Source organism: Caretta caretta, chromosome 1 (assembly GCF_965140235.1).
Source record: "Caretta caretta isolate rCarCar2 chromosome 1, rCarCar1.hap1, whole genome shotgun sequence".
Lineage (NCBI taxonomy): Eukaryota > Metazoa > Chordata > Testudines > Cheloniidae > Caretta > Caretta caretta.
The window spans coordinates 329,781,261-329,794,948 of NC_134206.1; the positions used below are offsets into that span (position 1 = coordinate 329,781,261).

At 47.2% G+C, this 13,688-nt stretch overlaps 1 protein-coding gene across 8 annotated transcripts in view; it reads left to right on the top strand.

Annotated features, from left to right (window-relative positions):
• Positions 1-4,080: 4,080 nt before the first annotated feature.
• FBXL13 (F-box and leucine rich repeat protein 13) overlaps positions 4,081-13,688 on the top strand; it is a 171,984-nt gene continuing 162,376 nt past the window's right edge. For 3 of the 8 annotated variants that reach the window (XM_048836437.2, XM_048836438.2, XM_048836440.2), the window contains exon 1: positions 4,087-4,269. In XM_048836437.2, the coding sequence (XP_048692394.1) occupies positions 4,195-4,269 (75 nt within the window). In that variant the 5' untranslated portion in view covers positions 4,087-4,194. Of the gene's footprint in view, positions 4,270-11,336; positions 11,463-13,688 lie in introns of those variants that run through there. The other 5 variants (XM_075124502.1, XM_048836444.2, XM_048836442.2 and 2 more) reach the window with 5 other exon arrangements.

Below are 13,688 nucleotides of genomic sequence, written 5' to 3' on the forward strand. Positions count from 1 at the left end.
CAGTGACTGGGGCTCCTATGTGCTACCACAATACAAATAATAACATTTTCAAGGTAGCTCTTACTTAAAAACTCCAACTATAATCATCTCCCCAAAAGAAGAGGGTGGGAGATAATCTCCACATGGGAGAGACATTGCAATCAGATATAAGAGAGAAAAATGGTAGTAACAACTCCACTATCACCTCTTCATTTTTCACTCAGCCCTTTTTAAAAACATGAAAACTAACTGAAGCTAAGCAGAAACTTTAAAAACTTGTAACAGTATATGAACAAAACTACTAATACTACTATATAGTAATAACCAGCTCCTGAACAGCAATTTTTGACGGATCTCAAAGCACTTACAAAGGAGGGCAGCATCATTATCCACATTTTATAGATGGGGAAATGGGACTTGTCCTAGGTCACCCAGGAGCCAAACTGGGACTACAATCCTAATTTTCTCAGTCTCAATCCTATGCTGGATCCAGTAGGCCACAGGAACACCTTCTGGCTAAGAATCCCCTATCACTTCACAAAAAATTAATTAATCTGCAGTATAGCCTTGGGAGCTAGGTCAGAGGTTCTCAAACAGTGGTCCACAAGCTCTATTCAGGTGGTCCATGGATAGTTCCCTCTAAGGTGCGCTCCTGGGCGGCTGCACACAAGAGAATGAACGGTCCATGCACCTAATTAGTGGAGTTGTGTAGGTGTGGCTCCACTAATTAGGTGCCTCCACCCTGGAGAAGATGCACATCTAAGGTGAGGTGGTGGCCTTGGAGGGAATAGGGGGTAGGTGGGAGGGGGCAGTGGGGTGAGAAGAGGGGGTGGGGAAAATTTGGAATGTGAAGGGCTGCAGTGGCCAGAGAAAGAGGTGACTTTCCCCAGCTCTAGGGCTGTGGCTGCCAGGGTGAGATGGCCCTCCTTCCTGGCCTCAGCTCTGTGGCTGCTGGGGTGAGGGGAGACCCTCCTCCTTCCCAGCCCCAGCTTGGGGGCTGCCCCAGCAGGCAAGAGAGGGCACATCCATTGCATTAGAAAGGTAAGACTACTGATATTAAAATATGAGTTGTGTGCTTTTATTTGTGGAACAAAAAAAAAGTGAATTATTATTAAGGTTTTTTTTAGATAGCGCTTTTATCCAAAGTGCTTTACCAGAGTTAGCTAATGGTACAAAGAACATTTGGAAAGATCATTAAGTGGTCCACCGAGACCCTCAGCAATTTGCAAGTGGTCTATGAACAAAAAAGTTTGAGAACCACTGATCTAGTCAGTTGCAAAATAGGAGTTTAGATCCTGTTTCTATTCTTGGGGTGTTTGTTTTTTTATGGTGTTTGCACTCAAAAAACTGCAACTTTAACAAATGGTGATCATAGCTTTTGAACCAAAAAATCACAACTTTTTTACAGCAATAGTAATTAATTAATAAGTAAAGATAATTTGAAGTCAGAGGCAAAGCAAGGATGTGGGCAGCAGTTACACATACACCTGATGCAATTTTATGAGTATTTCTATTAAAATTCTGTCCATAGCTTTTCAAAAAATGGTTAGACGTGTCTGCTTTCAGAAAACTTAAAACCATCAGCTCCTACATCTGTAATGGCAGTGCAGAAGTAAGGGTGGCAATACCGCGATCCCCATTGCAACTTCCTTTCGGGTCAGGATCTCTAATTTGAGAAATGCTGGTTTCCCCCTGTGAAATCTGTATAGTATAGGGTAAATGCACACAAAAGACCAGATTTCCCCACAGGGGAGACCAGATTTCCTGGTCCATGATGCCTTTTTCATGGCCGTGAATTTGGGAGGGCCCAAGCAATGTGGTATGGATGAGGAATTCAGTGTTGCTTAGAAATGATCTGTATGGATGAGAGCTATATGGAGGCTCATGGGTAAGGCTGCGAATCATTCACGGAGGTCACAGAAGTCACAGCTTCCATGACTTTCCATGACCTCAGTGAATTTTGCAGTGCTGGTGCAGCTGACCCCAGGACCACCCCAGCAGCTGGTCCCTGGGGCTGCCCTGGAGCAGCAGTCCGGGACCAGTGGCAGTGGTGGCGGGCCCTGCCCAGACCGGCAATGGCAGGGCCCTGAGCGTTCCCCGCCCGGACTGGCGGCGGTGGCAGTGGGGCCCTGGACCATCCCCCATCCAGACCAGCGGCGGTGGTTGGGGGGTGCCCTGGCTGCCCCCCCTCCCAGACAAGCAGCCGGGCCACGGGCCGCTCCCCAAGCCAGATCAGTAGTGGAGGGGCCCTGGGCTGTGCCTACGCAGACCAGCGGTGGTGGTGGGCTGTCCCTGGGCTGTCCCCAACCTGGACGAGTGGGGGACCTGGCTGCCCCTCCACTCCCGGAGCAGCAGTGGGGCCATGGGCTGTCCTGTGCCCAGACCGGCAGCGGCAGGGCGGCCCTGGGCTGCCCCCTACCCAGACCAGCAGTGGCAGGACCGTGGGCCGTCGCCCCACACAGCAGCGGCAGGGGGGGCCCGAGCTGCTCCTCCCTCCAGCAGCAGGGGTCCCTGGGCCGCCTCCAGCTGCAGCAGGGCCCCGGTCTGCACCCCTCCAGCAGAAGCATTGCCCCACGCTGCCCGTCCCCCCATCAGCAGCAGTCTTCAGTCTTTACCTCCCAGCAGGTAAGGTTTAGTCACAGGTATTTTTAGTAAAAGTCATGGACAGGTCACAGGGCCGTGACTTTTTGTTAATTGCCCATGACCTGTCCATGACTTTTACTAAAAATACCTGTGACTAAAAGATAGCCTTACTCATGGGGGAACAGATGGAGGAATAATGGGGCTCAACTGGGGGCTAGTGATGAACGTATGGATAGGCTTGTTGAGGAAGTATAAATGGTGCCTGTGTGGTGAGGTAGGGGGCTCAGTGTAGGTGCAAGACTGGGTGTATGAATGGTGTTTGGGAGGGTCTGGGTGGGGAGCTTAGTGTGGTGTGGGGCTGGGAGTATAGATGGGAGTAGGTATGGACGTGTGAGTGGTGGGTGTGGTGTAGTGCAAGGCTGGGTGTATGAATGGAGTTGAAATAGGGGCAATTTGAGAGGCTGGTATGGACAGGGGGCATGAAATAATTTAGAATGGCTATAAATTCAGGGCTTGGTGTGAGAGGAGGTCAGGTGCTATGAATGGAGTTGGGATGGGGGTTGAATGAGTGGGGGCTTGGTGTGGAGCAGCCTGGGGCTGGGGGGATGAATGGAGTTGGGCTGGGGATGAATTGGGTTTGGGGTAGGGCAGGGGATATAGAGTTGGATGGGTGAGGGGGGGCTCGGAGCAGCGGGTATGAATGGAATTGGGATGGGGGTTGGAGGGATGAATGGAGCTGGGCTGGGGATGAATTGGGTTTGGGGTAGGGCAGGGGATATAGAGTTGGATGGGTGAGGGGAGGCTCGGAGCAGCGGGTATGAATGGAATTGGGATGGGGGTTGGAGGGATGAATGGAGCTGGGCTGGGGATGAATGGGGTTTGGGGTAGGGCAGGGGATATAGAGTTGGATGGGTGAGGGGGGGCTCGGAGCAGCGGGTATGAATGGAATTGGGATGGGGGTTGGAGGGATGAATGGAGCTGGGCTGGGGATGAATTGGGTTTGGGGTAGGGCAGGGGATATAGAGTTGGATGGGTGAGGGGAGGCTCGGAGCAGCGGGTATGAATGGAATTGGGATGGGGGTTGGAGGGATGAATGGAGCTGGGCTGGGGATGAATGGGGTTTGGGGTAGGGCAGGGGATATAGAGTTTGATGGGTGAGGGGGGCTCGGAGCAGCGGGTATGAATGGAATTGGGATGGGAGTTGGATGGATGAATGGAGCTGGGCTGGGGATGAATGGGGTTTGGGGTAGGGCAGGGGATATAGAGTTTGATGGGTGAGGGGGGCTCGGAGCAGCGCGTATTAATGGAATTGGGATGGGTGAATGGGACGCTGGGCAGGGCGGTACAAAGTTGGGATGGGCTGAGTGGGACTTGTGGTGGGGGTCGTGGGGTGTAGAGTCGGGATGGGGGTGACCGGGGCGCGGGTACAGAGTCGGGATGGGGTGAGTGGGGGGCGGGACGGGACACTCCCCTCCCCGTGGGACCCCGCCGTACTCTGAGCTGAGGCGCCCAATGAGGGCGGGCGGTGCGTGGCCGGATCTGTGGCAGCGGGTTGCTAGGCGACCGGGAGCGCCGCTGCCTTGGCCGTAGGAGGCCGCGAACTGCGAGGCCCCGGCGGGGCCCGGCTCGACCATGGCCTCGCTGCGCAGCGCGGACCCTGCGCTCCGGGCGTACTTCAAGCGCCACAGGCTCCTCGATGTCTACGAGGTAAAGGGGCCGCGCTGCGCAGATGGCGGCGCGGCTGGGCGCGGAGCTAGGGGTTCCAGCTCCCGGCTGAGTTGGGGAGGGCGGAGCTGCCCCTCCATTGCCTTCCGGCCCCGCCCTGCCGACGGGCGCTGGGGTTTGCAGCAGTGTTGGCTGAATGTGATGGGGGCCCGAGGCCCGCGTGGGGCCGGGCCCAGGGCAGCGCTGATGCCGGCACCCGCGTGGGGCTGAGGGCCCGCGTTGGCGCCGGCTGGGCCTGCAGCAGCGCCCAGGGTCTGTCACAGGGCGGGACCGACACCCTGGCGCCGCCTGCCGGAGCTTGCCGCTTGCAGGGTGACACGGGAGAGGATGAAGTCGCCGGCCCGGGAGCAGTAACGTCCCGCCACGAACGCAGGCCGGAGCGGGGCTGGCCCACTTCAGCTCACCCAGGCTACCGTTCTGGGCCCTCTGAAATCATTGGGATGGCAACTTGGCTGTTCACCAGCGGGGCCCGGGGCTCACCCATTGACTTCAGTGGGACTTGAGGGTGCTTACCTGTAATTACATCCACCTTAGGGGTTGTCCCATTATAACTACTCTGGTTGAAAAACGTACCCCAGGAATTGGTAGACTTGGCCCGCCAGGGTAAGCCCCCCTGGCGCGCAGGGCTGGTTTGTTTACCTGCTGCGTCCACAGGTTCGGCGGATCGCGGCTCCCACTGGCCATGGTTCGCCGCTCCAGGCCAATGGGGGCTGCGGGAAGCAGCGTGGGCTGAGGGACGTGCTGGACGCTGCTGTCCGCAGCCCCCATTGGCCTGGAGTGGCGAACCGCGGCCAGTGGGAGCCGTGATCGACCGAACCTGCAGAGGCGGCAAGTAAACAGCCTGGGGCTGCGGGCTTCCTCTGGAGAGCCACGTGCCAAAGGTTGCAGATCCCTGACATATGCTGAACAGCAATTCTTATACCACTCCAAAATCTGTGTGGACTGGGCCTTGCATTTGACTAACTTGTTTTTCTGTCCAAAACTGGAGGGTATTTGTGGCCTCTTGTTGTGCTGTGTCTGCGTTCATGGAAAGCCATAAGCATTTCTGCCCCTTCCACTAAAGCAGGGGTTCTCAACCTTTTTCCCTCCGCCAACATGCTATAAAAATCCCACAGCCCACCACTGCCACAACTGTTTTTCTGCATATAAAATCCAGGGTCGGCCAGCATTAGGGGATAGCAAGCAGGGCAATTGCCTGAGGCCCCATGCCAGGGGTTCAGGGCCCTGGACCACAGGCGCCAACTTCTGTTGGCGCCGGTGTGTGCTTGACCCCCCCTTCTGCCCCCCGGCTCTGCCCCATTTCCAACCCTTTCCCCAAAGTCCCCACCCCAACTCTGCCTCCTCCCTGCCCTTATTCTGACTCCTTCCCCAAATCCCCGCTCTGGCCCCACCTCTTCCCCGCCTCCTCCCCTGAGTGCGCCACGTTCCCGCTCCTCCCCCCTCCCTCCCGGAGCTTGCTACAGCTGTTTGGCGGCAGCAAGCGCTGGGAGGTAGGCGGAGGAGCAGGGACGCGGCGTGCTCAGGGGAGGAGGCCGAGGAGGAGGTAAGGTGGGGCGGGGCGGGGAGCTTAGCTCCCGGTGGGTGCAGAGCACCCACTAATTTTTCCCTGTGGGTGCTCCAGCCTTGGAGCACTCACAGAGTCGCGCCTATGCCCCGGGCTTCATCCCCGCATTTTCTGCCCTGGGCCCCAGTGAGTCTACCACTGACCCTTCTCAGCGGACCCCATGAAACCTGCTCATGGCCCCCAGGGGGCCCCAAACCCCTGGTTGAGAACCACTGCATTAAAGTAGCAAATTTCAAACAGTTTGTGAATTTTAATACTTCAAAGAAAAAGAATAGATAATTGAATTACATTATCTGTATTTAGACTAAACCCAATGGTGTCCAACCTTTACCTAGTTGTAGACTTCATTGGCACCATCCCTAATTTGCATAAAATGGAGAAGATTGCAGGCTCCTACATCTGTAATATAGAAATGCAGTTGTTAAAGACTTCAGGTGTAAGAGTATAGCATGCTGGGCAGCCTGGTGCTTATCTCAAGTTGGGGCAATGCATGCCGTGTCCTGTAATATTTGTATGGCACATACATAGTTATATCAAAGATGAAGGTGGCCATTGACCATGTTAGAATTTGGTGGGTCATCTGTTGGACATCCCAACAGTAAACAGGGACTTGAGGTCTTTTATTAAACTGGTGAGATAAGAACATAAGAATGGCCATACTGGGTCAGACCAAAGGTCCATCTAGCCCAGTGTACTGTCTTCCAACAGTGGCCAATGCCAGGTACCCCAGTGAGAATGAACAGAACAGGTAATCATCAAGTGATCCAAGCGCTGTTGCTCATTCCCAGCTTCTGGCAAACAGAGGCTAGGGACACCATCCCTAGTGTTAGTGAATGAAATTGCATATAATAGTGCTAAGAATTGCAGGGGAGAGAAAACTTATCTGAAGTCTTGAATGTTGTAAGGATAGTCAAATGAATATATAATTTTAGCTTTAGAATTGTTACCTGATTTTCTCCTACCCTTTTTATTTTGGTTAGTTTTTTCCCTATGAAAATCATTTGAAACTATGCAGAAGCCATATTTCAATTTCCTTAATAGAAACAAAATAATGACACCATGTATGATAAAAGTGAGAGACACTTTTTCTGGGTATTCATAATCTACTTCAAACCAAACTTGTAGTCAGGATTGCCATGGAAACTTTACTAAAGAGGTTTTGAGCAATCAGAGTAACTGTAGAGCAGCTACTCCCTTAGCCCGCTAACTCTGGCATCACCATCATCATGTTCCTATTACACCTCTGGCATTTAGGGCAGTGATGAAGCTCCTCCACTCTTGTCTGTTTCTGGCACGTCCGTCAATGGTTCCCCAGCTGTGCCCCAGGTTTTTCAGCTCGGCTACCACAGCTCTTCGCCATTTTGTTTTCAGGCGTCCTCATTTTCGCTTGCCTTCAGGTGTCCATCTTATTGCTACTCTGGTGATGGAATCAGTTTCCATCCAAAGCACATGACCAATCCATCTCCAACGCCTCCTGGTAATGATGGTGCTCAGATCCCCTTGGCTGCACTGTGTCAATAGATCTTGGTTTGAGATTGTTCTGGGCCAAAAGGTACAGAGGATTTTTCTGAGGCAGGTTGTATGAAGTGACCTAATATAACTGCTATATTTGATGATACCCTTGGTTTCTTAAACACACACATTTTAGGGTACAATTGGTTCACATTTTCAAGCTTTTCTCTGTAGCCCTAAGGGCTAGAAACATGCATTAGAATCTCAGCTTTCGTTATTTAAAATGATCTCTTGATTCCAGCAGCTGGGGCTTGAAGTAGAACATCAACTATCACAAGACTACAATTTTGAGAATAGGCATCACTAACATGGTCCCCAGATGGCATGTATTAATTCTAGAATGCTCATGATGTTTGGGACTATTACTGAATTCAAATCTCATTAGAACTGTGTCAAATGATGCCATTGGGTGGAATGATGGAGACATGCAACTGTTAACATTGCTTTTGAACTACCTGATATCTGAAGGACAGACTGAAGTTCCGGAACCCTGAGATCTATTACCTTCAAGAAGGGTGAACAAAAGACTTGTCCGGCTAGACAAGCACACAGTTGGTATCCTATTGGCCAGAACCTGCTAGCAGAGAGAGATTTTCAAAGGCTAAAATGGAAATTAGGCCCTCTAATTCCCATGGAAAGTAAATGGGAGTTAGGCACTAGTAAGGTGACCAGATGTCTGGATTTTATAGGGACAGTCCCAATTTTTGGGTCTTTTTCTTATATAGGCTCCCATTACCCCCCACCCCTGTCCTTTTTTCACATTTGCTGTCTGGTCACCCTAGGCACTAGTTTTTTGTGCCTTAGAAATTTCCCTCAGCATTAGCAAAACCCTCACTAGTTATTTCTCTGTCTGTAGTACTAGTCTTCCCAATGATCTGGAAGACAGTTAGAGCTGAAGAGTTTGCAAGCAAACTACCTGGTCATAAGTACAAAATCTTTTTTTTTTTTTTTTTTTTTTATCAGTTCAGGTGGTGACCTGGCTGATTAATAATATCATTCTATTTAACAAATGTAAATGAGTGAATAAGTGTGTGTATGCAATTTTTGAACAATTACTGAACACATAGAAACGGAGCCTAGAGAAGTGGTTCCTCTGTTCCTACACAAACATCTTTAAAGATGAATGAGTGTTATACTGTTTCAAGATGTTAAAAACAAATGTTGTAATCCTAAAAAAGCACAAATTAATTGTTACTTAAGATTAGGTAATTGTAAAGGGTCTATTATTAATTGTATTGGTAATATGTGTTGTCTGAGTATATTTTGGGTGAAGGAAAGTATCGTCCACCACACTATAACTGAAGTTTAAAAAAGAGGCCTTGGTTAACTGACGTTGGAATTGTAGTCTAAATGTTAATGGCTTGAATCTGGGGGCTTGTCTACACTACGGGCAGAGCCGGCTCTAGGCACCAGCAAAACAAGCAGATGCTTGGGGTGGCACGTTTCTAGGGGTGGCATTCCGGCGCCGGCCATGCCGCCCCTAGAAATGTGCCCCCGCCGCCCCAGCTTGCCTCCACTCCGCCTCCGCCTGCTCCCCTGAGCACGCCACCGCTGCTCCGCTTCTCTCCCCTCCCTCCCAGGCTTGCCACGTGCAAAACAGCTGTTCTTTCCTGGCTTTTTCCCTATGTACAAAACGTAGGTTTAGATGGTATTAATAAAGACCTTTAATTTGTGGAACTGTAAGTTAAACAACAGATGGGCACCTTTCTAGGTTATTGAAGAGATAGAGTTCATATAAGAATTAGCCTGATTATTTGACATTGTCTTGATTTTAATTTGATAATTTGAATTATTTTGGATTGTTTTGTTGTTAGCTAGGTAATGTTATGTTAAGTGAGAGGTAGCTGTTTTATGATGTGTAACTGTGCTTTCATTTGAGTTGTTGAAAGTTAGGGATAACTTTCCTAATTTATAAACTTTATTAATATCTTGAGTCTTATTTCTTTAGGTTAAGTAATGGGTCTCCCCTGAATTACTTGGAACCTTGGGGAAATTAACAAGAACCAGCCAACCTTTGTACTGTTTAGGCCCAGTTTTTCTCACATCTGTGTTGGGCATTATCATCATTAAGGATTACTCACATGAGTAAGGGTTGCAGGATCAGGCCGTAAAACACCATTTCTTGTACAGGGTTCAGAGTAACAGCCGTGTTAGTCTGTATTCGCAAAAAGAAAAGGAGTACTTGTGGCACCTTAGAGACTAACCAATTTATTTGAGCATGAGCTTTCGTGAGCTGTAGCTCACAAAAGCTCATGCTCAAATAAATTGGTTAGTCTCTAAGGTGCCACAAGTACTCCTTAGCTTATCTAAAGTGATCACTCTCCTTACAATAAGAAATTACCAGCAGGAGAGTGGGGTGGGAGGAGGTATTGTTTCATGGTCTCTGTGTATATAATGTCTTCTGCAGTTTCCACAGTATGCATCCGATGAAGTGAGCTGTAGCTCACGAAAGCTTATGCTCAAATAAATTGGTTATTTCTTGTACAGTTTTTTAAAAAAGAATTCCCAGCTCTAAATTTTTGGTGAGATATTTTGCATTTTCTTTAATCAAATTTTTGTACATATACTATGCCTAGAAGATCCACTGAAAGAAAAGGAGTGCACATTCAAGTAAAAAGCAAAGCTATAAAAGAGCTCCAAATCTATGAAAAATGCAATTGGTTTAGCAGACTGTTGTTGGCTCAATCCAGCAGAGGGAGTATTTGAACAGCCTTAAGTCCTTTTTGGAAAATGTATTAAGGTGAAGGTTTCAGAGGAACAGCCGTGTTAGTCTGTATTCGCAAAAAGAAAAGGAGTACTTGTGGCACCTTAGAGACTAACCAATTTATTTGAGCATGAGCTTTCGTGAGCTACAGCTCACTTCATCAGATGCATACCGTGGAAACTGCAGCAGACTTTATATATACACAGAGAATATGAAACAATACCTCCTCCCACCCCACTGTCCTGCTGGTAATAGCTTATCTAAAGTGATCAACAGGTGGGCCATTTCCAGCACAAATCCAGGTTTTCTCACCCTCCACCCCCCCACACAAATTCACTCTCCTGCTGGTGCTAGCCCATCCAAAGTGACAACTCTTTACATAATCAAGTCGGGCTATTTCCTGCATAGATCAAGGTTTTCTCACATCCCCCCCACCCCCATACACACACAAACTCACTCTCCTGCTGGTAATAGCTCATCTAAACTGACCACTCTCCAAGTTTAAATCCAAGTTAAACCCGAACATCTGGGGGGGGGGGTAGGAAAAAACAAGAGGAAACAGGCTACCTTGCATAATGACTTAGCCACTCCCAGTCTCTATTTAAGCCTAAATTAATAGTATCCAATTTGCAAATGAATTCCAATTCAGCAGTTTCTCGCTGGAGTCTGGATTTGAAGTTTTTTTGTTTTAAGATAGCGACCTTCATGTCTGTGATTGCGTGACCAGAGAGATTGAAGTGTTCTCCGACTGGTTTATGAATGTTATAATTCTTGACATCTGATTTGTGTCCATTTATTCTTTTACGTAGAGACTGTCCAGTTTGACCAATGTACATGGCAGAGGGGCATTGCTGGCACATGATGGCATATATCACATTGGTGGATGTGCAGGTGAACGAGCCTCTGATAGTGTGGCTGATGTTATTAGGCCCTGTGATGGTGTCCCCTGAATAGATATGTGGGAGTCACTATATTGTCCGCATATGTAGTACTCTGCTTAACAGCGTATTATTTATATTGTAATTATTATAATAAATGATGGATTTATAATACTTGTTGATATTGCTGCATGCACCCAGTTATTGTCATCTGGATACATCTTGGAGATTGTCTTTTTACTAGTGAGGTTCAGTAGCAGCTTAAGTTAGAATCAGTTTATAATTTATTTTACTAAAATATTCAAACAGGGTAAATTTAAGTTGTTCGTTGTTTGTTGTTTGATATATTAAAGAAAAAGATATTTCATTACTTATCTTTTGTTTCTTGTATTCCTTATTTCTGCTTCCCTATGGAAATGTCTTAAAAAGCAGACTATATCTATGCTGACAAAACAGTCTTATTGCACACCCATATTCTGACTGGCAATGACCCTTTATACAACCCTGCTCCTCCCTGGTAAAGATTATTTTGATTTTGAGAATGAATGAATAGTGTGTTTGTCTATTGACATTGGTCAGCAAATATCACCATTACCAGAGTTATTTCCTGTTTTAAGTATTATTGATATTTTATTTTTAGTTATTTATATTATGATAGTGGGCAAAAGGCTGCACTCAGGATCAGGACTCCATTGTGCTGGGTGCTGGCAGATGGAGACAGTCCCTGGTCAGGAGAGTTTAGAATCCAGAAGACAAAATAGTGAGGATTGGGTATAGCATATAGGCAAGTGAATATAGTTATGATTGACACAGTTTTGTTAGTTACATGTTTTGTTGGGTTTTTATTATTTTTTATTTTCGAGTGAGAGGAATGGCAGGAATGAGATATAAGAATAAAATAGGAAATGAAAGTAAAGTAAAGAGAGAATCACAGCTTATGACCTTCCTATCTTTGGTCAGCTGGCAGCCTTTTGTAGGCATTGTGACAGAAACAATCCTTAAGTTTGTTTGCTGTTTTGAGTTTTCCCCATGCTCAAGGAAGAAAATGTTTGAAGGAAACTTTGAGAAAGAAGCTGACTGGTGGGCAGTAAAGATTAGGAACATTGGCAGCGAATATCAGTGTCTGGCATTGTGATAAGTTACCAGAGAAGCTATGTAAGGGGAAGGTTCTTAAAGGTAAAGACAAGAAATGTGTATCTGATGTGCTGATTAAGTGAAAGTAAGTAGAAGGGCCTGGAGAAGCGCTTGAGGTATCAGAGTGACAAGCTAGAAAGATTATTTAAACAATAGCATTTTGAATGGACTTGAAGGAGCTGAGATTGCAGGGGTGAAGGCCAGAGGTCTGCAATAGTCAGGATGCAAAACTAGCAGAGCCTGAGTGAGAGTTTTGGTGGTAGGTCAGTTCTTAGAGATGTTATATAGGATGAAGCGGCAAGATTTATACATGGAGACAGGGTTGAGTCAAAGATGACATCCATATTACAGTCCTGTATAACATGGAGAATGGTGTTGTCCACAGTGATGGAGCAAGTGGAAAGAGGAGGAGAGCTTAGGAAACCCGGGTATCCATTTTTCAGCATAGAAAAATCTCTGGTGTTTCAGCTATTGCTGTGTGATGACTGTTGACAAATCCTGTCCTCTTAATGGCAAAAGCTATATTTTCCACTGCCAGGCTTGGGGAAATATTTATATAAAGAGCAGACTGTGCCCTAGGATAGTCATCTGCAGAAGGGTGGTCTCTCCTACAGTTTTAGGAGTGCAGTTATGATGGAAAATTTCTACCCTGGGCTCCTCTCTTTTCATGGGTGTTCTGGGATATTGCTATGTACATATAGCCATAATTTGTCCTCATGTGCGTAATGTAATCAGTTCATAGAGTTTGATTTAATCTTTCTTGCCAATGCCATACTTAAAGACAGAGTCCATTAGTATGTCCTCTAATATGTCTTTATTTTGGCAGATAACTATACATTGCTTCATCAGGTACTTGTTTGGCTGTGCTACTGAGAAAACCTTGTTCATTTTTAATCTGTGAAAAAATGAATAATTAATTAGTTCCTTTGAGAATTCCAGGGGATCATGGAAAATGAACGTCTTCCCATCCACCAGGAGCTTAAAAACGTCTCTCACTATCACTTGAAATCATGGAAGCCCTTTTGAACCCATGCATATAACATTCAACAATGCAACTTCAACCCTGATGAAGCTTGGAAAGCTGAACGGCGTTCACAAGAAGTCACAAATAAACACCTTGTGAAAGATTCAATGCAGAAGATCCCTGGCTTTGATCTCCAACGAAGCTCATTGGCCACCCTAAACTGCATCCACACAAACCATGGCAGATGCAGATACTTGCTGCACAAATGGAAAATTAAAGACTCTCCAGTGTGCAACTGTGGTCACCCAGAATAGACCGTAGAACCAAAATAACTCAATGCCCCATTCACAAATACGAAGGAGGCATCACAGCAATACACTCTGTTACTGCAGACGCAATTATCTGGCTTAACCATCTAAATGTCAAATTATAGTTGTTGTTCTACATTTACATCAGCCATATGAAAAATGTTCATTATTCATAAGTGAGAAACGAACTAGCCAGTCCTATAACTCACTGCTGAAAAGCAACCACCCCCACCCATCAGTGCAATGCAACATTATAACTATTTGATGATAGGATCAGTTGCTGGTGAAGGACCCAAATCCACATCTTCTCTACCCTACAAGGTTATTTGTGGGATAT